Here is a 22,554-nt window from a genome sequence, read left to right on the forward strand (position 1 = left end):
TTAACTCTGTTTTATCCTTCACAGATGCTGCCAGACCTGCTGAGCTTTTCCAGCAACTTTGTTTTTGTTCCTGGTTTACAGCATCCGCAGTTCTTTCGGTTTTTATTAAGGGTGAACAGACACCCTGATAGACAGGGTGGTGAAGATGACAAAAAGCAGGATCCTATATAGGAACATAGGAGTAGGATGAGGCCATTCAGCCCCTCAACACTGCCCTGCAACTGAATAAGATCATGGCTGATCTGGTTATGGACTCAACTTCAGTTTACTCCTTTGTTTCCCTTGTCTGTCTGGCATCCCACCAAATACCCATCTTGCTGTAACCTTCCTCAGTCATAGAATTGCACTACATGGTTCATTGCTTCCCAAACGGTTTCCTTATGCTGATCCCTTCTTGGTGCTGGTCACTTGCTGTGGCCTGACAACAGAGAGGATTGGAAGGTGTTGGGGAAGGAATGAGGATATGGCGGTGATGTCCTGGGAATGTGGATGTGAGGCTGTCACACGTGTAGGGATTTTGAGTGAAGATCACTTGCCTTTTACTTGGGTTTGTGAGGGAAGGAATCGAGCCTTTAGGATTGGGCCAGTTAGGCCACGCCCACTATAAATAAAACCTGTGAGAATAAAATTTAAAGGGGCTGTGCAGGGGTTAAGCTCGTCAGCCACCTCTGGGTTTGCAACATCAAAATGTTAATTTGAACAGCACTGTAGGTGGAGGACATTCGGTTCACCATATCCATACTGGCTGTTTGAAAGAGCTGTCAAATCAGTCCCATACCTTTTTATTTAGTCATTCATGGGATGAAGGCATCACTGGCTAGGCAGCCTTTATTGCCCATCCCTAATTGCCCAGAGGGCAGTTCAGAGTCAACCACATTGCTGTGTCACATGTAGGCCAGACCAGGTAAAGATGGCAGTTTCCCTTCCCTAAGGGATATTAGTGAACCAAATGGCAATGAGCAATGGATTCATAGTCATCATTAAACTCTTAATTCCAGATATTTATTAAATTCAAATTCCACCATCTGCCGTGGTGGGATTCGAGCCCAGGTCCCCAGAACATTATCTGAGTCTCTGGATTAACAGTCCAGCGATAATACCACTGCACCATTGCCTCCCCCGCTCTGCGCTCTTTCCCTTTGTCCTACAGAATTTCCCACTTCAGGTGTTTATCCATTTCCCTTTTGAAAGTTTGTGTTGAATCAGCTTCCATTTCCCTTTAGGCAAAGCAATTCAGAACATCAAAACTCAACTGTGGTTTTTAAAATCAATCTAAAATTCTCCTCATGTCACCTGTACTTCCTCTTGGTTTAGTTTTGGTTCTGTATCCAAGACACTGATTTGGATGTTTCGTCATATGTGTTGTCCAATGGTTTAGGTACCTCCAGGAAGGAGATCACAGAACATTGGGAATGGCTGGAGCTCAATCTCTTACAGACTCTATCGGTCTTTGAGAATGAAGAGGATGTGACGACCTTTGTCAAGGGGAAGGTTCAGGTTAGTGGCAAAATAATTAACAAACCTGTAATGTGAATTTTGAGCACTGACTCTGCTGCCTTCCCTTCCCATGGAAAAATGCTCTTCCCTGTGAAGGTGGGATGGTGGCATAATGGTAATGTCGCTGGAATGGATATCCAGAGGCCCACGCTAATGATCTGGAGACATGGGTTCAAATCCCACCATGGGAGCATGTGGAATTTAATTTCAGTTTAGATTTTTTTCAGCCAGTAAAGGCACGATTAGCCAAATGGTCTCTCTGTGTGCTGTAATTTTTCTGCGCTTCTATCAATTTATATGAAAAAAAAGGTCTAGAATTGAAAGCCAGTCACAGAGATGGTGACCATGAAAACTATTATCAATTGTCTCAAAATCTAACTGGTTCATTAATGGCAATTAGGGAGGGAAATCTGCCGTTGTTATGGCCTACATGGCAATATGGTTGACTGTCCTCTGAAATGGCTTGGGAAGCCCCTCAGTTCAAGGGTAATTAGGGATAAGCAACAAATGCTGACCACGTCTCATTAAAGAATTTTCAAAAAAATGTATCTGGGAGTCCACTACATGCTGATACTAAATTCCTCCTTTATCACTTAGAGCTGCTCAAAGCATAATTTCAATATTGCAGCTGGGGTAACATGGAATGTCCTGCTTACGTTATGAGCTCAACAACAACTTAGATTTATGCAGCCCCTTTGCTGCTTCATTAAAAAAAATGTCCCAAGGCACTTCACAGGAAACGCATCAAACAAAATTTGATGATGAACCACGTCAGGAGATATTATGACAGGTGACCAAAAGCTTGGCCAGTGAGCTAGATTTTGGAGAGTGTCTTCAAAAAAACAGAATGTGATAGATAGAGAAAGTTCTCAATCTTGGGGTCCAGGCTACTGAAAACAAGGCCATCTGTGCTTGGGTGATGAAAACCCAAAGATGTGCAAGAGGATATAATTGGAGAGGTGCAGGGATCTCCAAAGAGTTGCAGAGATCAGGAGAAGTTGGAAAGGTTTGAATACAAAATTAAGTTCCTGAGACTGGTGCACATGTTTGTCATGAGCAGGCTGGGGTTGTTTGGATCTGGAATTCGTCGCTAAAATGGTGATGGAAGTGGATTCGGTTGTGACTTTGAAAAGAGGATTGAATAAATACTTGAAAAGAAATGCTGAACAAAAAGTGGACTAATTGGATAGGTCATTGCGAGCCTGCAGAAAGGCATGATGAGCCTAATAGCCTTCTGCCTATTTGTATGCCAACTGTGTTTTCTTATGATTGCTCAGATTTTTGTTAATTTAAACATATCCAATTATATGAGGCAAACATTCGCAAATGGGAATAAGGTGCAGATCAGGCATGTTCTAATTTAGTTATGGAAGTAGCTTGAGGGGCTGAATGGCCTCCATATGTTTGGAGTGCCCATGCAGGATGGGGATATCTGTAGGTCCCTGAGAGATTGGCTGCCTCGGATCTGTATTTGGAACAAACACAGAAAATCTGGAGAGACTGAGCAAGTCTGGTAGCCACTGTGGGGAGACACAATTTTGAGTCCGGTATGTCTCTTCCCCCTGGATGCTGCCAGACCTGCTGAGTTTCTCCAGTATTCTCTGTTTGTTTCAGCGTTTGCAATATTTTGCCTTTTTAGGATCTGTATTTGTTGGGTGCTTTGTTCAGTCTTCAAAGGAACAGAGTTGAAATTGAGGTTGGGCTCTTCATTGAGGGAACTCAAGCCTGAACTCATCTCATTGATTAACGATTGCTGTCGTAGGAGCAGGAAAGGCCTATCGGCCCCTTGGGCTATACACATGAGGTCGCAGCTGACTTGTATCTTGACTTAATTTATTGGTCTTGGTTCCATTACTATCTCTGATCGACTAAAATAGTCATCTCCACTTTGATATTTTCATTTGCTCCTCCGCCAACATCTGCAGCTTTTTGGAAGAGTGTTGCAGATAGTCACTCTCCTTTGTGGAAGAAATACGTTCAACCCCCCACCCCACCCTGAGTGGGGGTCTAGCTCTGATTGTAAGGTCATGCCCCCTTATTCTGTTTTCCCTGGACCACCACCACAACTGAAGGGAAGGGTTTCTCTCTGTGTACCCCATGTAATCCTTTAACCATCTGCACCACCTTGATTAGATCTTCCCTTAATCTTCTTAATTTGCAGGGTATCCTCGCTGAGGAAAACAAAAACAAAGAGGTGAAGGAGGACGAGGATTCTGGAAAGTTCAAGGAGGCGGAACTGAAAATGAGGAAGCTGTTTGGAATGCCAGAGGTGGAGAAGTTGGTGAACTACTACTCATGCAGTTATTGGAAAGGCAGAGTGCCTCGGCAAGGATGGATTTACCTCAGTGTCAATCACCTTTGCTTTTACTCCTTCCTGCTGGGAAAGGAAGGTGAGAAATTCCACGAATGTCCTTTCATTCCAGGTGACTGCCTGGTGCCGATAACACAGTCACAGAGCAAAGCAATGGGGTCATCTTCAGGAGGGATGGAATTGGACAGCAGACAAATTAGGTTAAATTCATATTGAATTTTGGTGAGGTAACCTTGAAACACAAAGTGCTGGAGAAATTCAGCCAGTCTGGCAGCATTTGTGGAGAGAGAAACAGTGTTACCGTTTCGAGTCTCTGTTTGAGTCTTCTTCAGAACTTCAGAAGTGAGCAGTTACTGTATTACTGTAATAAATCCAGCACCTTGATGAGACCACAACTGGAGTTACGCTGAGCAGCTCTAGTTTCCATTTGATAAGGCCATTATAGAGGCACTGGAGAAGGAGCTGGGGATTTACTACAGTAATAACAGTAAGTGCTCACTTCTGCAATTCTAAAGCATTAACTTGAAATGTTAACTCGGCTTCTCAGGTACTGCCAGACCTACTGAGTTTCTCCAGCATTTTCTGTGCTTGCCCATTTTAGTTACATCTTTGCAAACTTCTACAGTGGTGAAGTTTAGGAGCTGGGTCGAGATATTACTTGACCTAACAAGGAATTACTTTGACTAATGAAGCTGCTCCTCTTGTTCCAGTGAAGTTGGTAATCCGCTGGGTTGATGTGACCCAGCTGGAAAAGAATGCCACCCTTCTCTTCCCCGAATGCATCAAGGTGAGCACTAGAGACCGGGAGCACTACCTCTCCATGTTCCTCAACATCAGTGAGACCTTCAAGCTAATGGAGCAACTGGCCAACATAGCCATGAGGCAACTGCTGGATAACGAGGGCTTCTCCGAAGACAAATATCTGCCCAAGCTCAGGAAGTCGCTCAAAAATGTGTCAATGCTTAAACGGTTTGTTTGTAACTCTTTCTTCTCTGGTGCTTTTGATGTGGTTTCGCGACTGCAACCAGCCCTCGGCTGGGTGCTCGTGATGGAAGTGATGACATTTCTCACTGACTGTCTCAAGTGTTGAAAAGACCAAATCAGTCTCATCTGAACCGAGGTCGCAGCTCTGAGGTTAACACCTCCGTTAGCTCGGCCGATAGCTGTCATGAGGTTGTTACTGTCAGAACTTAAGAGGTTGGAGAATGTTCAACTTCTTTGGAGCAGTGAGGGAACTTTGCCCCAGTGTTTTAGGGCTCTCTCAACTTGCAGGCCCAGATAATTCATTTAACTGATCAATTACCTTTGTAGCTGAGTACAAAAGGTTTGACACTTTTGCATAAATAACAGCAGCCTCTGTCCTTCAAAGTAATGCTTGTAGTCAAAACCTGTCTCAATCATGTGACTATGTGAATATAATGGTCACTGGCTCTTTGACCTCATCTTCAAAGTATTTTTTGGTTGTCTCCATTTCTTTTTGTCACTATTACATTCCTTCTCTTGTCCTCCTGGGCGCCTTCAGCCTAGGATATTCTATCACTTTGAGTTGCCAATGTTCTTATGATGCTGTTACCATTGCCATCCTCACTCCTGGAGGGTACCAGTCATGACTCATTGGTAACTTGGAGAAACTATTTCCTCTTGTGGGAGAATTGAGAAGGGGGCAAATTCTTAATAAAAGCCAAAAGAATTGCAGATGCCAGAAATCAGAAACATAAACAGAAATAGCTGGAAAGGCTATTGGTTTGGCAGCATCTGTGGAGAGAAATCAGAGTTAACGTTTTGGGTTGAGTGACCCTTCCTCAGAATTGATGGTAACTCAGAAAAGGTTTTTCTGGGGAAGTGGGTAAGGAGTAAACGATAGGTGGGGATAGAGCCCAAATAGAGAGAAGAACAGTTGGACAGACAAAGGAGTGGATGACGAGCTGGCTAGGAAAATGAATAGCTATTAATGGGCAATTAGTGGCTAGCAATGGATTGTGTGTAATAGTAGACCATGTATAACTAGGCCTGGTGTGTGGGGATTGGGGTAAGGAAATGGGAGAAGGTGCCTCAAGCCCTAAAATGTTGAACTTGATGTAGAATTCCCAAGCAGAAAGTAAGATGATGTTCTTCCAGCTTGCTTGTTCCAATGCTCTAGTGAAGCTCAGTGCATGAGACAGAGCTGTTGGCCAGGGAACAAGGCGGTGTGTTGAAGTGGCAGACAACTGGAAGGTCAGGGTATTTGTTTTGTGGAGAGAACATAGATGTTCTGCAAAGTGGTCACCCAGTCTACACTTAATTTCCCCAATGTAGACGAGATCACGTTGTGAGAAGCGAATGTAGTAGACTAGATTGTGTGAAGTGCAGGTAAAGTGTTGCTTCACCTGGAAGGTGTGTTTGGGCCCTTGAATGCTGAGGAGGGAGGAGGTAAGCAGCCAGCTGTTACACCTTCTGCATTTGTGGGGGAAGGTGCCGTAGGGCTGTGGGGAGGTGTTGGTAGTGAAGGAGGAGTGGACTAACGTATCCCGGATGGAATGGTCGCTGCAGAGGGGAATACGTATCTGATAGTGGCATCCCACTGGAGATGATGGAAATGGTGGCTAATGATCCTCTAGGTGTGGATGCTGGTGGGATGGTAGGTGTGGACAAGGGGGACCCTAGCGCTGTTGCAGGAGGGAAGAGAGAGAGTGAGGGCTGAAGTGCAGATGATGTGTTTGACACAGCTGAGGGCCCTGTCAACTATGCTGCTGGGAGATCCTCAGTTGAGGAAGAACGTGGACATTTTGGAGGCCCCCAAAGTTGGCATCATCAGAACAGATACGAAGGAGTGGAGGATCTGGGAGAATGGAATAGAGTCTTTACCAGAAGCAGGGTGTGAGGATATACAGTCAGGGTAACTGTGGGAGTCGGTTGGTTTGTAGTGGATATTGGTGGCCAGTCTGTCCCCAGAAATGGAAAAAAATGTTCAGGAAGGGAAGGGAGGAGTCAAAGTTAGACCAGATGAAGGTGAGAGCGGGGTGGAAATTGGAAGCAAAATTAATAAACGTTTCCAATTCTGGACGAGAGAGGGAAGCAGCACCGATGGTATCATTGATATACTGGAGAAAGAGTTGTGGGTGGGGGCCAGAATAGGACTGGAACAAGAATGTACCCCATAACGAGACAGACATAACTGGGGCACATGCGGGTACCCATGACCACCCCTCTGACTTGAAGAAAGTGAGAGGAGTTAAAAGAGAAGTTTGCATTCAAAAGTGACTTTTCGTGTGGTCAGGTTCTCACTTTATTTGTATACCATTGATAATCAGGCTGATACTCCCAGAACAGCATTGGGAAAGCATTGAAGCAATAATGAAGCATTAAACTGACAGTCTGTCTGCCCTGTGGCAGGTGGATGTTTTAAAAAAAAAGAAATCCCCCTGATCTCAGGAAGAGCTGGGGAACATTCCTGGGCAAATATTTATCCTTTAGCTAAAATAAATAGATTTTCATCTGCCCATTTACCACATTGAATGTTTGCTGTATGCGAGTTGGATGCTAAGCTTCCTACATGACAACAATAACCACGCTTCAACAGGTGCATCATTAGCTACAAAAGACATCATGAGCTGGTGAAAGGCGCAAATGCATGTTTATTTTCCCTTTGATGGTGGAAGTTGGTGTTGATGTCTACATGATGAGTTTCAGTCTTTGGAGCTGAAAAAAGGTTCAGGGTGTTAAGTCTTAATACATACTGATAAGCAACTTTTCCAGTTGCCATTTTCCTAGTCTTTCATTTTGCAGTCGTCTCTCTAGAAGTTTTTTTTTTACCCTTTTTCACTGATTGTCCCCTTTACCTGCAGGGACCTAGATGCTCGGGCCAAGAGTGAGCGATATAGATCCATGTTTCAGCTCCCAAAAGATGAGAGATTGGACGGTCACACAGAGTGCACTCTCTGGACTCCCTTCAATAAAATGCACATCATGGGACAGATGTTCGTCTCCAACAATTATATCTGCTTTTCAAGTAAAGAGGAGGATGTCTGCAATCTAATTATACCGCTACGTGAGGTGAGATAGGCACTTGCTCGCTAGGTGACCCGGTGCTGAAATTTTTTCAACTTCAAGTGCAGGCTGTGTCATCTAATTCCCGCATTTTTTTTTAAAATTAAATGTCAAATGAATTTCAATGTAAGTAATTGTGAGGTGATACATTTTGTTAGAAAGAATAGGGAAATCATGCATGGGTAGGATAATTGTCTAAATATGGTAATGGAATAGAGGTATTTGGGGGTACGGGTACACTTCATAAAAGGCACCAACACAGGTTAATTAGGCAATTTAAAAAAATACAAGCTGAGAGCTGGGTTCATTTCCAGAACAATCCATTTTGAATTTGTATTAAACGGTAGAGTGCACTTGTGTGGGATTCTGGTCTTCATGTTGTTAAACCAAGTCAGAGACATTGTTGATGGTACAAAAAAGATTTACAAGGATGATACTGGAGCAGAGAAGTTAATGTATTCGGAGTCTTCTCTGCTGAGCGGGGGAAGCTTTGACAATTCTGACGCTGTTCGTTGAGGTAAAATGCTGAGTAAATTAAAAGTTTAAAGTTAAGTACAACTTCAGCTGTAATGTGTCCAAGTCTTGATCTTCGATGAGTGTGAGATGATGTATCATTTTGTATGTTTCGTTAGGTGACAATTGTGGAGAAGGCCGATAGCTCCAGTGTCTTACCCAGTCCTTTGTCCATCAGTACCAAGAACAAAATGACTTTCCTTTTCGCTAACCTAAAGGACAGGGATTTTCTGGTGCAGAGAATCTCGGACTTTCTACAACGAACGCCATCTAGGAAACGTTCCATCAAGGAAGAGCTGCAAAACTCCAAGTGCACAGAAAATGAGGTAAATCAGAATCTGCTTTCTTTGATTTGATATTCTTAGCATTGTTTTCAAATCCCTTCATTGTCTTGCCCCCTTTCTCTTTCTTTAGGCTTCTCGTTATATTCCCGGTTTTTAATCACCACAGTTTTGGTGGCTGCTGCCTTGGCCCTAAGCCCTGGAATTTTCCCAATGAGCATCTCTACCCCTCTCATTCTCTCCTTTAAAATGCTTCTTTGACCAAACTTATAGTCACCTGCCCAAATATATCTTGACCTGGTCCAGCATCAAATTGTTTGATAATTACTCCTTGGGACGTTTTACAAAGATAGTTAACTAAGATTAACAGTTCCTGCTGCAATTCCATGTCAACCATAGTCCATCCAGTCAGCACCCTCCTTTTTGGTTGCATAAATTATTGTTCCCATTCTGAATTTGGTTTTCTTGTGATTCAGTCCTGATGAATGCAAGATGAAAATATTTGTTTGTGTCTCTCCCTGGCAATGTTTATGTTGTGTACTACAAGCAAATGCATTTTTGCTAGTTTAAAACAATTTATTTCCCTTCCCCAGTTCTGCTGCTCACTCATTGCCTTCTGCCATTCTTGAGACAACTTCTACCTAGTATATATGGGCGTCGCAAAGGAGAAAGATGTTGCAGATATTCTAGTTAATGAAGAGGCATGTGAAATATTAGGCAAAATATACCCAATATAAAGGGAAGTACCAGAGGGACTGACATCCTTGAAAATAAATCTCCTGAGGTCAGATGAATTGTGTTCTAGACTGTTAGGAAGCGAGGAACAGATGCCCTGAGGATCATTTTACAATCCTCTCTGATATCCAAGAGGATTGGAGGTCTGTGAACATTGTACTATGTTCAAAACATGGTGTGAGGATCAGGACAAATAATTATAGGCCGGTCAGTCTGACCTTGGTGGACAAATTATTGGAATCGATTTTGATTCTGTGACTTGGAAAAGCATGGCTTAATCAGGGACAGTCAGCATCCTTTTTGTTAAAGGGAAGAACTAACTTAATTTTCTGAAGAAGTAACAGGGATGATTGATGAGAGTAGTGTAGTGAATGTTATCTACATGGATTTTGGTAAAGCATTTTGCAAATTTCCATATGGTTGCTTGGTCAGAAAAATTAAAGCCCATGGAAGGGGGTTTACACATTGGACTCAAAATTGTCTCAGTGACTGGAAACAAAGGGTATTGGTGGACTGCTGTTTTTGGAAATGGAAAGTAGTTTCCAGTGGTTTCCCACAGATCTTGTTGTTTGGTGTCTTGTTGTTTGTGGTAAGTATTAATGATTTAAACTTAAATGTGAGGCATGATTAGGAAATTTGCAGACAGCTAGGAAAAGGCAGGGCAGTCAATAGTGTAGAGGATAGGTGTTGGCGACAAGGTGATACTTGAATGGGTGAAAAAGTGGCAAATGGAATTCAGTCTGGGGAAGTGCAAGTTTATGTATTTGGGGAGGGCAAACAAATTGAAGGAACACACAACCAACTGGAGGTTACTGAGAGGGATAGAGGACGTTAGAGACCTTTGGGTGTATGTCCACAGGACCCCAAAGATGACATGACAGGTAGACAGGTGGTGAAGGAGACATATTTTCCTTTATTGGTCAAAGCATGGAATATAAAAATATGAATCTAATGATGGAACTATATAAGAGACTGGTTAGACCACAGCTGTTATGACACCGTGTTAGATAAGGACAGAATTCCTTTGAAGGCTGTACAGCAGAGATGTATAAGAATGTTGGAGAGTTTGAAAATTGCAGCCAAAATGAAAGATTGGATATGTGAGGGTTGTTTTCCTTAGAGCAGAGGAGGTTGAAGGATGACTTAGTTGAGATTCATTATTAAGGGAACAGATTTAAGCAAGAAGGATTAGAGGAGACGTGAGGAAAAACCTCTTCATCCAGAATTTGGTGGGTGTCTGGAATTAGTTGGGGAGGAAACCGTCAGTTCGTTTAAAATGAACCTGGATTTGTACCTGAAGTTTTGTAACCTGCAAGGCTATGGACCAGGCTCTGAAAAGTGGGATGAGAATGGGCAGCTAGTTTCTTCAAACATGATGGGCTGAATGGCCTCTTTTTGCGCAGTAACTTTTCTGTAACGGTTATCTCTAATTGTTGCACCAGTGCCATCCTTGATGAACCGTCCACCTTTACCTAGCCTTCCTGTTCTTCTTGAATGACCCTATAATTGAGGACCCACTCCTTGTCATAGAGTCATGGAGTTGTACAGCATGGAAACAGACCTTTCAGTCCAACCCGTCCATGCTGACCAGATATCCTAAATTAATCTACTCCCATTTGCCAGCATTTGGTCCGTACCCCTCTAAACCCTTCCTGTTCATGCACCCATCCAGATGCCTTTTAAATGTCATAATTGTACCAGCCTCCACCACTTCCTCTGGCAGCTCATTGTGTACGTGCACCACCCTCTGCGTGAAAAAGTTGCCCCTTAGGTCCATTTCAAATCTTTCCTGTCTCATGTTAAACCTATGAGCTCTCCAGTTTTGGACTCGACCCCCAACCCCCCCTCCTCCCCACCCTGGTAGCCACATCTCTGTATTGGTTATCAGATCATATCTACTTGTTTCAATGCGCACTATTAATATATTTACTTTATTAATAGTTAATGTGTATTCAGATACAGAGTCTTTATTTTTGTAACATCTAGTCTTGACTGTTGGTTACTCTAATTTGGTCAAAGGTCAGGGAAAAGAGTGTGGACTGTATGTCAGGCAGGCAAGGGAACTCCGAAAGCCTCGTGCAGTCACACTCTCCCTGACCACTGACCCAATCAGAAGACCCCGTTCTGAGAATGTTAAACTTTTTGAAGAGAACTTTGAGGTGCTAAGGAACCTGTGCTAATCACTGGGAGAAGTGATGACGAGGTTACCCAGAGTTTCTGGTGAGCATTTTGTGGGTTTTTGTTTCAGGTTCTCCCGGAGCAGTGCAAAGTGTCCTCACCCAGTCCCTCTACACCAAGTCCAGGTGTCATCTTGGACAACACTGAAACTGCTCCCACCACCACCCACGCGCTGATGACCATCTTCCGAAAAGAGCCAATGGAGGAACTCAGTCCGAAGATGGTACGATGGCTTCGGAGTGACCAGTTGATGCTGGAACAGCCTGTTCAGATGCAGCGGGGTTGGAGGACTCGGCAGTGGGGAACAAGAGCAGGGAGGCTTGGAGGGATAACTCAACAGTGCAAGTTAATAAGCCTTAAAAGGAGAAGAAACCGAGCACAGGAGTTCATTTCTAAAGTGGTCAAATAACCTCTTTGCTTTTCAATTCTAAATTTTGTTAGAGTCTTGGTCAGACAACAGTTGTGGTCTCCGTCCTTTAAAAAGGAAATAGAGGCAGTGGAAAGGGTGCAGGAAGGATTTACTGGAAAGATAGCAGAGCTGAGAAATTACACCTATCAGGCAATGGATGATTTTGAATATGTGGTTCCCAAAATACGCAACCACTAAGGGTTTTCTTCACCTTGTACTTGGATCTTTTATAGCGTCCTTGATCCAGATTGGTTGCTGTGATTAATCGAAAACATTAAGTTGGCATTGTACCATGCAATTACCACAAACCAAAAAGGGAAAAATAGGTGGCCTGATAGCAGTTCTGCATGTTCCTCAAAGTTTGTATGAAGGTTAGGTGACTTCAGATGAATGAGGTTACCTGCAAAGATGGGGCTGTTCTCTCTGGAGCAAAGAAAGGTAGAGGGGAATTTGACAGAGATGTTCAAAATCATGAAAAGGCTTTGTGGAGTAAGGGGGAACTGTTTCTAGTGATAGAGGTTAATGGGAGGACACAGATTAAAGGCAGAGATAGTAGGAACTGCAGATGCTGGAAAATCTGAGATAACAAGGTGTCGAGCTGGATGAACACAGCAGGCCAAGCAGCATCATAGTAGCAGGAAGGGTCTAGGCCTGAAACGTCAGCTTTCCTGCTCCTATGATGCTGCTTGGCCTGCTGTGTTCATCCAGCTCTACACCTTGTTATCACAGATTAAAGGCAGTTGGCGAAACAATAAGAAGCAACCTATGGAAATGATTTTTGACCTTGTCCACCCCAGTTTAACACTGGCACCTCTACATCATGGAAATGATTTGGAATGGACCACCTAAAAAGTATGTGTGTCTTTATTTAATGGGTTAAAGAAAAATGTGTGAAAATCTTCTTGAGGTGGGGATTGGTATTGAGTGTGATGTGGGTGGAAGCAACACGTCACAATTCCATACTTCGACTGAAACATTCCAGGAGAATTAGTAATGTTGTGGTTGGTTGGCTCGCCGAGCTGGTTCGTTGTTCCGCAGACGTTTCATTACCCTGCTGGGTAACATCATCACTGCAGCGTCCATTGAAGCGCTGTTGTGTTTTCCTGCCTGGTATTTAAACTTAGTGTTCATTCAGCTGGATTACCTCACTTCCGGTTTTCCTTCGCAATGGAGTATATACAGGGTCTAGCTCTATGTGTTCATTGATGGCTTTCTTAGTGGAGTACCAGGCTTCTAGGAATTCCCGTGCTGGTCCCTGCTTTGCCTGTCCCAGGATCCTGGTCTTGTCCCAATCGAATTGGTGGTTTTCCTTTTCCACGTGGATGGAAATGAGTGAGTATTGGTCGTGTCTTTTTGTTGCCAGTTGATGTTTGTGTACCCTTGTGGTTAATTTCCTTCCTGTTTGTCCAATGTAGTGTTTGTCACAGTCTTTGCAGGGAACCAGCTCGGCGAGCCAACCAACCACAACATCCACAATCCGAGCAACAAATCTACTCTAAAGCCTTAAATGAGTGATGTTCCTTATTGTTTCCTATTGAATGTCTCTTGTTTTTGGGCAGGCTAAGGAGAAGATGAAAGAGGAATCCTGGAACATTCACTTCTTTGAATTTGGCCGTGGGATTTGTATGTATCGCACGTCAAAAACTCGTGATCTAGTGCTGAAGGGGATGCCAGAATCCCTGAGGGGAGAGCTGTGGCTGCTATTCTCAGGTATTGCCATGAGCAGAGAAAATGAGATGTGGGATATTACATGATTATATCTCCTTGAAATTGTAACAGGGTTGGGATTATGTTGAGAGAGTTCTTTTGGCTAATTGTGCACTTTTGACAATCTCTAGCTGTTCATGTGTAATCTGCATTAGACACCAAACTAAACAGAACATGGGAACAGGAGGAGCGTATTCAGCCCCTTCTGATAGTTATATAACCACTTGAACATTAATTCCATTTACTTGTCATTGTTCCACACCCTTAAAGCCTATGTCCCAACAAATTCCAATAATCTTAATCAGGAAAACTCCCAGAATCTATAAATGTGCATGTGTGTCTGTGTTTTTCTTATGCTGAAAGTACTTGTATTTTTTAAATCTAATTTTTACTCCGAAATTTGTGTTCTACAGTGAATAGAATAATGTTTGGCTTTGTTTAATTTGTACTTGTTTGGGTTACAGAGGGAAGGACATAGATTTAGTTTCATTTTAACTTGGTTCTGTGAATAACCCTGGGTTGCCTGGAAATTTGTCTACATGTACTTAAATGAGGCGTATTTTTAAAAGAAACCTTGAGGTGAACAGTTTCATGCTTAAGAAAGCAAGGTGAATAAGAGTATAAATTGGCCATTTGCATAGCAATAAGCCATACAGTGACACAGGGAGACAGACACAAACAATAATTGTTTAGAAAGAGGGAGAGAATTATCTAGAGCGTCAGTGAGTGGGCAGGTTTGTCTCCTTGTTCACAGAGAGAGAAACAGATTGTTTAGAGAGAAAAAGCGTGTAACACCAGCGCAGTTTGGCAGTCTCCAAAATAGTCAAGGCAGTAGGAGGAAAATCTTGAGTGGCTTAGAACCTAGTAAGAGAAAAGCTCCAGAAACTGGAGAGAGCAGCCCTATGGTCCTCTGGGAATATGGCGACTTTACCTTTACATGTTCACAGTAATAAAAAGGTAATTTCTTGATTGTAAAGCAATTTGGGACATCTTGCAGCTGTTAAAATGGTTATATAAATGCAATTTTGTCTTTTACTTTTCAATGCCAACTATCTCATTCCCACCACTTCATCTCCCTCGCACAGCCTTCAAAATTGGAAGCAATTATGAGCTGGCAGTAAGACTGGCTGCGTGAGTTGTAAGTCACCTTCCTTCATTGTGCCTCTTCTTCCTTGGTCCCATTAGGTGCTCTGAATGAGATGGTGACACACCCAGGATACTATTCTGAACTGGTGCAAGAGTCTATGGGAAAGTATAACCTGGCGACTGAGGAGATTGAGAGGGATCTGCACCGTTCGATGCCTGAACACCCAGCCTTCCAGAATGAGATGGGCATTGCTGCCCTGCGGAGGGTGCTAACCGCCTATGCATTCCGTAACCCCAACATCGGGTACTGTCAGGTGATTATCCTCCAGAATCAGCCTTCTTACTGCCAAGTAGAGAAGGAAGTGTCTTAGACATTGGGTGGGACTTGTGCACCTGAAACCATCTGGCTCAGTATTGCTTTTAATACAGAGTGAATTATAGCAGCTTCAACTTGGAATATTCAGTGAAATGTGGTCTATTCTCAAAGAGGGGGTTCTCCACCTTTATACATTATGATGAATGTTACTGATGTCCTTGCAGTGGGAGTAAATTGTTGGGTGAAATAAATTCAGGGAGAGCTCCTCCTTTATCTTTTGGTTAGGGGGAGTTCATGGCACCCCTCTCCCTCCCCCTGTTTTTTTTTCCCTTTTTACCTCTCTCATTCTTCTTTCTTTCTCTCTCTCTCTCTCTTTCTTTTTCTTTCTCTCTCTCTTTCTCTTTCTTTCTCTCTATCTGTCTCTATCTCTCTATCTCTGTGTCTCTCCCTCTTTCTCTTTTTGCCACTGTATCTCTCTGTCTTTTTCTCTCTCTTTCTTTCTCTTTCCCCCTTTCCCCCCTCCAAAAAAAAGCTGTTTTGTTGCAGAGAGATCATTCCCACTTGTATACACTGTGCCCTTCTCTGAAAGGACAGATACTGACCTCCTGATTCAACATTCCTTATAGGCCATGAATATTGTCACCTCTGTCCTGTTGCTGTACTGCAATGAAGAAGAAGCTTTCTGGCTCCTGATTGCACTCTGTGAGAGGATGCTGCCTGATTACTACAACACCAGGGTAGTTGGTGAGTTGAAACAGTCCTTTTACCTTCAGTATTGGGCAATGTACCACAGGCCTTGGATGGAACAGGTGTGCATCCAGCCAGGATCACCAACATGTTACTGGGGTGAAAAAAGTTATGTGAAGGGGACAGGTTACAGAGACGAGGCTTGTACTCCATCAAGTGTAGGAGATTAAGGATTAATCTAACTGAGATGTTTAAGGTGATTAAATAGGTTGATCAGGGAGATGGAGATAATCTCCTTTCTCATGTGGGATAAGATTTGAGAACCCTTTAAACTTATAACTGGTTATTAATAGGTAGTGGGTTGTGGAGGTGGTAAGATCTGCTGACTGTCTACCCCTTTTTTGCAGATACATTTGTTCCCGGGTGTCCTTGGACACGTGGGGCACACCGTGTCCATCAGTGCTCTCGATGCCTTTAGAGAGAGGTGGCCACTGTGGGGGATACAGTGCTTTATTTTCCTCTCCAGCTCCAATTTGATTTAGTCCCTTCCTGCTCTCCCTACATTTCTCCCCCTGGGTGCATCTTTGATGGTTTGCATTTGCCCATAATGGGATTTGGTTGTAAACATTCAATTGGATGCACGGGTCATTTTACTAGCTAGTGGTTACTATTAAAAAAAAAAGAGCCAGAAATTATATTTGGTTATTAACAGGTTCCTCCAACTCCATTTTGATTTAGTCCCTTCCCACTCTCCCTAACCCGCCCCCTCACCTTTGACCGTTTCCATTGCCCAAAGTGGGCTTTGCTTGTAAATATTCAGTAAGTTACATGGATGTTTTGCTGCTGGGGATTTTGGTGGTGGGGAGGTTGCTCACTTATGTGATAATGCTTCTGGGTAGAAAAAAGAAATTATAATTGGGGGGTTATTAACGGGTCCAGGCAGTGGAGGTGGTAAAATCTGCCAACTCTCTGCCCCTCTTCCGTGGATATGTTTGATCCCGGGTATCTTTGGAGAGGGAGCACCTGGTGTCCATCAGTGTTCTCGATGCTTTTAGAGAGAGGTGGGCACCGCAGGGGATGGAGTGCTTTATTTCCTCCTCCAGTTCCATTTTGATTTATCCCCTTACCACTCTCCCTACTCCTTCACCTTTGGTTTGCATTTGCCTGTAATGAACTTTGTACGTAAATACCTCATCGGCTGCATGGGTGATTACTGATGGTGGCTAGTAATTTAAGAACAAAAGATCTCCCAGTGTTTTGGTGATGGGGAGAAAAATTGTTCAGTTCAGATAACACTTCTGGATATATATAAAAAAAAATTCTAGATGCTCCGTTTGGGACTGATGGTCAGGAGTCATCTGTTTTATGTACACAAGGCATTTGCATAGGAGCATGAGGAAGCTGTAACATAGGAACAGGCAGAGCTATCCAGCTTCCCTCAAGCGTGTTGAATAGGAATAGGTGGCCACTCAGTCAATGAGCCCATTGCACAGGATCAGGAGGAGGCCATTCAGCCCTCAAATCGGTTATACAGGAGCAACAGGTTAAAGTGATTAGTAACTCGCAAGTATCTGGCTGTAATTAATGTACATTATGAATTAGTCATAAATTGATGTCCCTCTTGACCTTCAATTGGTCCTCCCTAACCTCTCAAGCATTTTTTTTTTGCTGGAGGAATAGGAAAGAGAAGGTCATGGCTGTTGAAAGTTAAGTCATCTTGGCTCCAAGACAACTGTGCAGGAGTCCCTCAGATGTAGTGTCCTAGGTCCAACCATCTTCAGCTGCTTCATCAATGACCTTCCCTCCATTTTAAGGTCAGAAGTGCAGATGTTCACTGATGCTGAACATTGCTCATTCGTTACTTCTCAGATATGGGAAGCAGCTAAGGTATAAATGCAGCAAGGCCTGGACAATATCCAAGCTTGGGCAAGCAAGTGACATGTAACATTCGTGCCACACAAGACCCAGGGAATGACTATCTCCAACAAAAGACAATCTCACCATTACCCCTTGACACTCAATGCCATTGCTGTATCTGAATATCCCTATTATTAATTAACATCTGGACTTTACAATTGACAAGAAACTGAACCGAAGCATGTGATATGAGAAAAGTCCTTTTCGCACGGTGAGTAATTAGAGTATAGAATGCACTGCCAGACAGGTTCAGTTGAAACATTCAAGAGGGCACTGGATGATCATTTGGATATGGGGAGAAAATGCAGGAGATTGGCACTGGGTAACGATGCTTATTTGAAGAATGTGCAAACACAATGAGCCAAATGGCCTCCTCCTGCACTGTGACAGTTCTTAGATCCTGAGTGTTCCTTATTCTTCAGCGCATTTTGGGTAGACAGGTGGCCGTCTGCTTTGGTTATGTCCAAGGTGGGAAGGCTTGTGGATGACCTCCTCACACTGTCGGCAATTGAGTTGTCAAGGCATTTAATGTCCACTTAAGGGCCTTGTCCTGTTGCTTGTGGGTTTCGAAATGAGGATACCTCGTTCAGAGCCACTTAGTACCTGGCATCAGAAAGTGGGTGTTTTGCTGAGAGCTAGCACCTACTTTTGCTGTTGAATCCATTGTGAATCCTACCATCATTCAACCATGCCTGGGCAGTCCTAGCTCTCTGATGCATTACCAACAGCAGCCACTGTCTCTCTGGTGCTGCTGAGCAGTAAGAGCAGTCTGCCTCGGACTGATTGACTTGAAGCTCTGGGCAGGTGACCCTATGTTCCTGGGGTCCTTGATCCAGGGGAAAACCTACTGCTGCCCAGCAGGTAAGTGTCAATTGGCAATTTATGTGTTGGGCCTTCCCAAAAAGCTCTCCAGCCATGGTCTCCGTTAAATTCCACCCGAAATAAGAACCACATCCATACCCTGCCCTTCCACGCACAAGTTACCTGTTTGGAAACTTCTGGATGAAACTTGGCTGAATAAAGTCTTCAGTGGGACTTGAACCTTTGAGTGACAATTAATGAAGAAACCCAATATCTGATCTGTTGCACTACAGACCTGAATGACAGTTCGGAAGATCCACTATGTATCTGTCACATTAAATACAATCCTTGGAAGTGCTTAATGGGACAGTCCTTATCTAACGTGTGTTGTATCTGCCCTGGGGATGTCCAATAGGAACGTCTGGAGGAAGTTTTACATTATGTCTAATGCATGGTGCTGTGGGAATGACACTGATAGAATGGCATTAGGGGCGATGAGTTTGATTGGCTTGCTTACTGTTGGGAGAGTGATGTTGGAGTCCAACATCAATGGAACAAGCCAGTGTGTTCAGAGTTCTTGCTTGTTACATAGACTGAATGGCCTACCCCTGCCCCATTCCCTATCAAGCCTACCCTGCCACCCAATATGATCTACCTCGACACCAATTTCCTGCACGATCCACACATCCTTTACTATCTAGAAAATCAATAAAATAAGTCCAATAAACAAGGATAGGTGATGATTTATTTTCTTGCAGGTGCACTGGTGGATCAAGGTGTGTTTGAGGATCTGACACGGGAGCACCTTCCCCTCCTCTACGAGTGGATGCAGGAGCTGGGTGTCATCAGCACTATCTCTCTCTCCTGGTTTTTGACGCTGTTCCTCAGTGTCATGCCATTTGAAAGCGCCGTGGTAGTGGTTGACTGCTTTTTCTATGAGGGCATCAAAGTTATCTTCCAGGTGTCTCTTGCTGTACTGGATGCCAACATGGAGAAGCTGCTGAATTGTTCTGACGAGGGAGAAGCAATGACTATTCTTGGCAGGTGATTAACTGATCCTGTGCTTGGCCAATCCCTAGGTCGTATTCCACCCTGGAAGAATTGTCTGACTTTGGTAGATGCTCAGTGTGGAGGAGGCCATTTTCCCCATCTTACCTGTGCCAGATCTTTGAAAAAGCTATCCAATTAACCCTACTTCCCTACCATTGTGCTGTAAATATATCCTTTCCAAGTATATATCCAATTCACTTTTGAATGTCATTGTTGTTTTGCTTCATCCACCGCCTTCCTAATGAATGATGCAATGTACCTCACGAGAACAAACTTGACTGTTAGATTTTTGAATTTCATTTTATTCATTAATGAGATTGACCAGATAGTGCAGGGAGAGCACTGTACCTAACCCCATGGCATATCTGACCCAGGAGTGTTTGATGGGAACAGTGTATAAGGAGCGTTACTGTTTATCTAAAGTGTTGTGCCTGTCCCAGCAGTGTTTGACGGGGACAGCGTAGAGAGAACTTAACTCTGTATCAAGCTCCGTGCTGTACCTGCCCTGGGAGTGTTTGATGGGGGCATTATCAAGGGAAGCTTTATTTTCAGTTTAAGAATAGAGGAAGCTTTACCCTAAAACTAATCCCATGTAGTACCTGACCTGGGAATGTTTGATGGCAACAGTGTAGAGGCAGTTTTACTTGCAATTTAAAAGAGAGAATTTTATTTTGTATCTAGCCCTCATGTTGTACCTGTTCTGGGAGTGTTTGATGGGGGACAATGTCAAGGAAGTTTTACTTTTACTTTAAAAGAGGGAGGTTTGTTTTCAGTTTAAAAGAGTAGAGGGATCTTTGTACCTAACTTAATGTTGTCACTGTTCTGGAGATGCTTGATAAGGACAGTTTTGAGGGAGCTCCATTATCAGTTTAAAAGAATAGAGCTTCACTCCATAGCTAATCCCATACTGTACCTGACCTGGGAGTGTTTGATTGGGACAGTGTGGAGGATGTTTTGCTCCCTATCTAACTCCATACTCTAGCTGCGTTGGAAGTATTTGATGGGGACGGTCCAGAAGAAGCTTTACTCTTTAATCTTAATGTAGAAATTAGCTGTTTGAATTTGCAAATTACTCTGTCCCTAAGTTCTAACCTAGGGTATACAGTTTGCTCCAAAATGCTGTCACATGTTGGTTCTTATACCTGTGCAGTAATTGTCCATTGAATATTTTTTCCAACCTAATTCAGGTACCTGGACAATGTTTGCAACAAGCAGTGTACAACACCGCCAATCCCACATCTACATGCTTTACTCACCAATGGTGATGATCTTCCACAACAAATAGACATCTTTGAACTGATTAAGTCATCGTATGAGGTAAGTCCTTAAACAAAAGATCCTACGAAAGATTAAATTGTTTACTTTTGGACTCCTGTCTCGAAGGGAATGACTTGTTCTGCAAAACATTTGCTGGGCCAGTTGACCAAGGCTGACCTACAACTTCAACTCCTGCCTTCCTCTGGCCTCCCTCCTCCTTCAATCCTGATATTTTTTTAAAGAAAACTAACCTGGCAACGCAGATCCCTGAAATTAATGGGACCTTGCTGTGTCTGTGTAGGTGTGTTGGAGCAGAAGTTGTACCTACTGCTGATCTTGATTTTCACCCTTCCATCACCACCTCCCCCCACCTGACTTTGGAATTTACATGGTTGTTGTGTGTGGGGTGGTTAGGGAGTCGTGTTTGAGACACCAAAGAATTCAATATCAGCCCTTGGAAATCGTACTCCTGTTGGCAGTAGGCACTGACCTCGGGAGAGTTGTTTGGTTGAGCAGTCATGGGAGCTGAATTACCAGGTGAGATCGACTCTCTCAATCTTTTTTTTCTATGTTTAGAAATTTGGGTCAATCAGAGCGGATGCGATTGAGCAGATGCGATTCAAGCAGAGACTGAAGGTCATACAGTCACTGGAGGACACAGCAAAGCGGAGTGTGGTAAGGGAAAAGGTTTCTCCACCATCCTGAAAACAGCTAGTCAATCGCAACATTGCCATGTTACAAAAACGGCTTGTTTGATTCGTTCATGTGGTGTGAGGGTCTCTGCTAATACCAACATTTAATCCCCATGAAGGTGAAGCTCAAGCCTCACCGTGCAGTAAAAACTTAATTCTGCAAACAACAGAAAGTTTCCTGTTGCTTCCTCAGTTTGCCAAGTGGCTGTGCTCGTCTGACTCCGTGATTGGGCTGTCAGCTCTGTTTGAGAGGGACCATGAACTGGTTGTGAGAACAGTGTTTGTTTATTTTCCTCTACTGCCCTCATGGCTCCCTACTCTTTCCCTGGGATTAGTGACACTTACCAACTCAGCAGAGACCAGTGACAAAAGCTTAGGGACATTGCTCAGTTCTATGCCTGTGCACTGGACGATGAATTTGTGGTCTGGGCCGTTTGGTGGAAGCACATTCTTATTATTTTGTTAAAGGAAGCCATTTGATCCATCTTTTTATATAGTCCCCCAGGCTCGTTCTCCATGCCTGTAGCTCTGCAAGTTTATTTCCCTCGAGTGTTCACCTAATTCTCTTGACATCATTCGTTGTTCATGCGGATAATTGAAGCAGGGACAAAAGGTTCCAGATCCATCCCAGACCAGTTACTACATTAAAAAAAGTTATTTCTGGCTTCACTCCTGCTTCTTTTGCCTAAAACCTTAAGTCTATGCCCCCATCAGCTAATGGGAACACTTCTTTGTGACACACTTTGAGAAAAGTAGACAGTCTTCCAGACCTCTATCAAATCTCCTCTAGTCTCAACTTCTCCTGCTGCAAGTGGACTCAGCTTCTCCAACTCAACCTTGTAGTTAAAATCCTTCATCCTTCGAGCTGTTCTGATAAATGTCCTCTGTACCCTCTCAGAGATCCTTGAATCCTTAATAAACTAGACATGATAGTCTAGTTGTAGCTTAACTAGTGCTTTACTAAAGTTCAGCTAAAATCTCTGCTTTTGTACTCAATGACTCCATTTAGGAAGTCAAACGCCTTGCTAACTGTGCTTCCGATATATCCTCTGTGGGGCTGGAGGAACACAGCAGGCCAGGCAGCATCAGAG

At 43.5% G+C, this 22,554-nt stretch overlaps 1 protein-coding gene across 1 annotated transcript in view; it reads left to right on the forward strand.

The window, feature by feature from the left end:
• Positions 1-463: 463 nt before the first annotated feature.
• Positions 464-22,554, forward strand: part of LOC109927681 (TBC1 domain family member 9B) — a 51,816-nt gene continuing 29,725 nt past the window's right edge. Inside the window, exons 1-14 of the mRNA XM_048603484.1 lie at positions 464-547; positions 1,315-1,497; positions 3,659-3,887; positions 4,519-4,777; positions 7,633-7,840; positions 8,467-8,673; positions 11,612-11,764; positions 13,510-13,660; positions 14,843-15,057; positions 15,686-15,803; positions 19,223-19,508; positions 20,702-20,831; positions 21,348-21,446; positions 21,657-21,825. Coding sequence (XP_048459441.1) covers positions 464-547; positions 1,315-1,497; positions 3,659-3,887; positions 4,519-4,777; positions 7,633-7,840; positions 8,467-8,673; positions 11,612-11,764; positions 13,510-13,660; positions 14,843-15,057; positions 15,686-15,803; positions 19,223-19,508; positions 20,702-20,831; positions 21,348-21,446; positions 21,657-21,825 — 2,491 coding nt within the window. The remainder of the gene's footprint in view (positions 548-1,314; positions 1,498-3,658; positions 3,888-4,518; positions 4,778-7,632; positions 7,841-8,466; positions 8,674-11,611; positions 11,765-13,509; positions 13,661-14,842; positions 15,058-15,685; positions 15,804-19,222; positions 19,509-20,701; positions 20,832-21,347; positions 21,447-21,656; positions 21,826-22,554) is intronic.

The sequence above is a fragment of the Rhincodon typus genome, chromosome 12, assembly GCF_021869965.1.
Source record: "Rhincodon typus isolate 14 chromosome 12, sRhiTyp1.1, whole genome shotgun sequence".
Lineage (NCBI taxonomy): Eukaryota > Metazoa > Chordata > Chondrichthyes > Orectolobiformes > Rhincodontidae > Rhincodon > Rhincodon typus.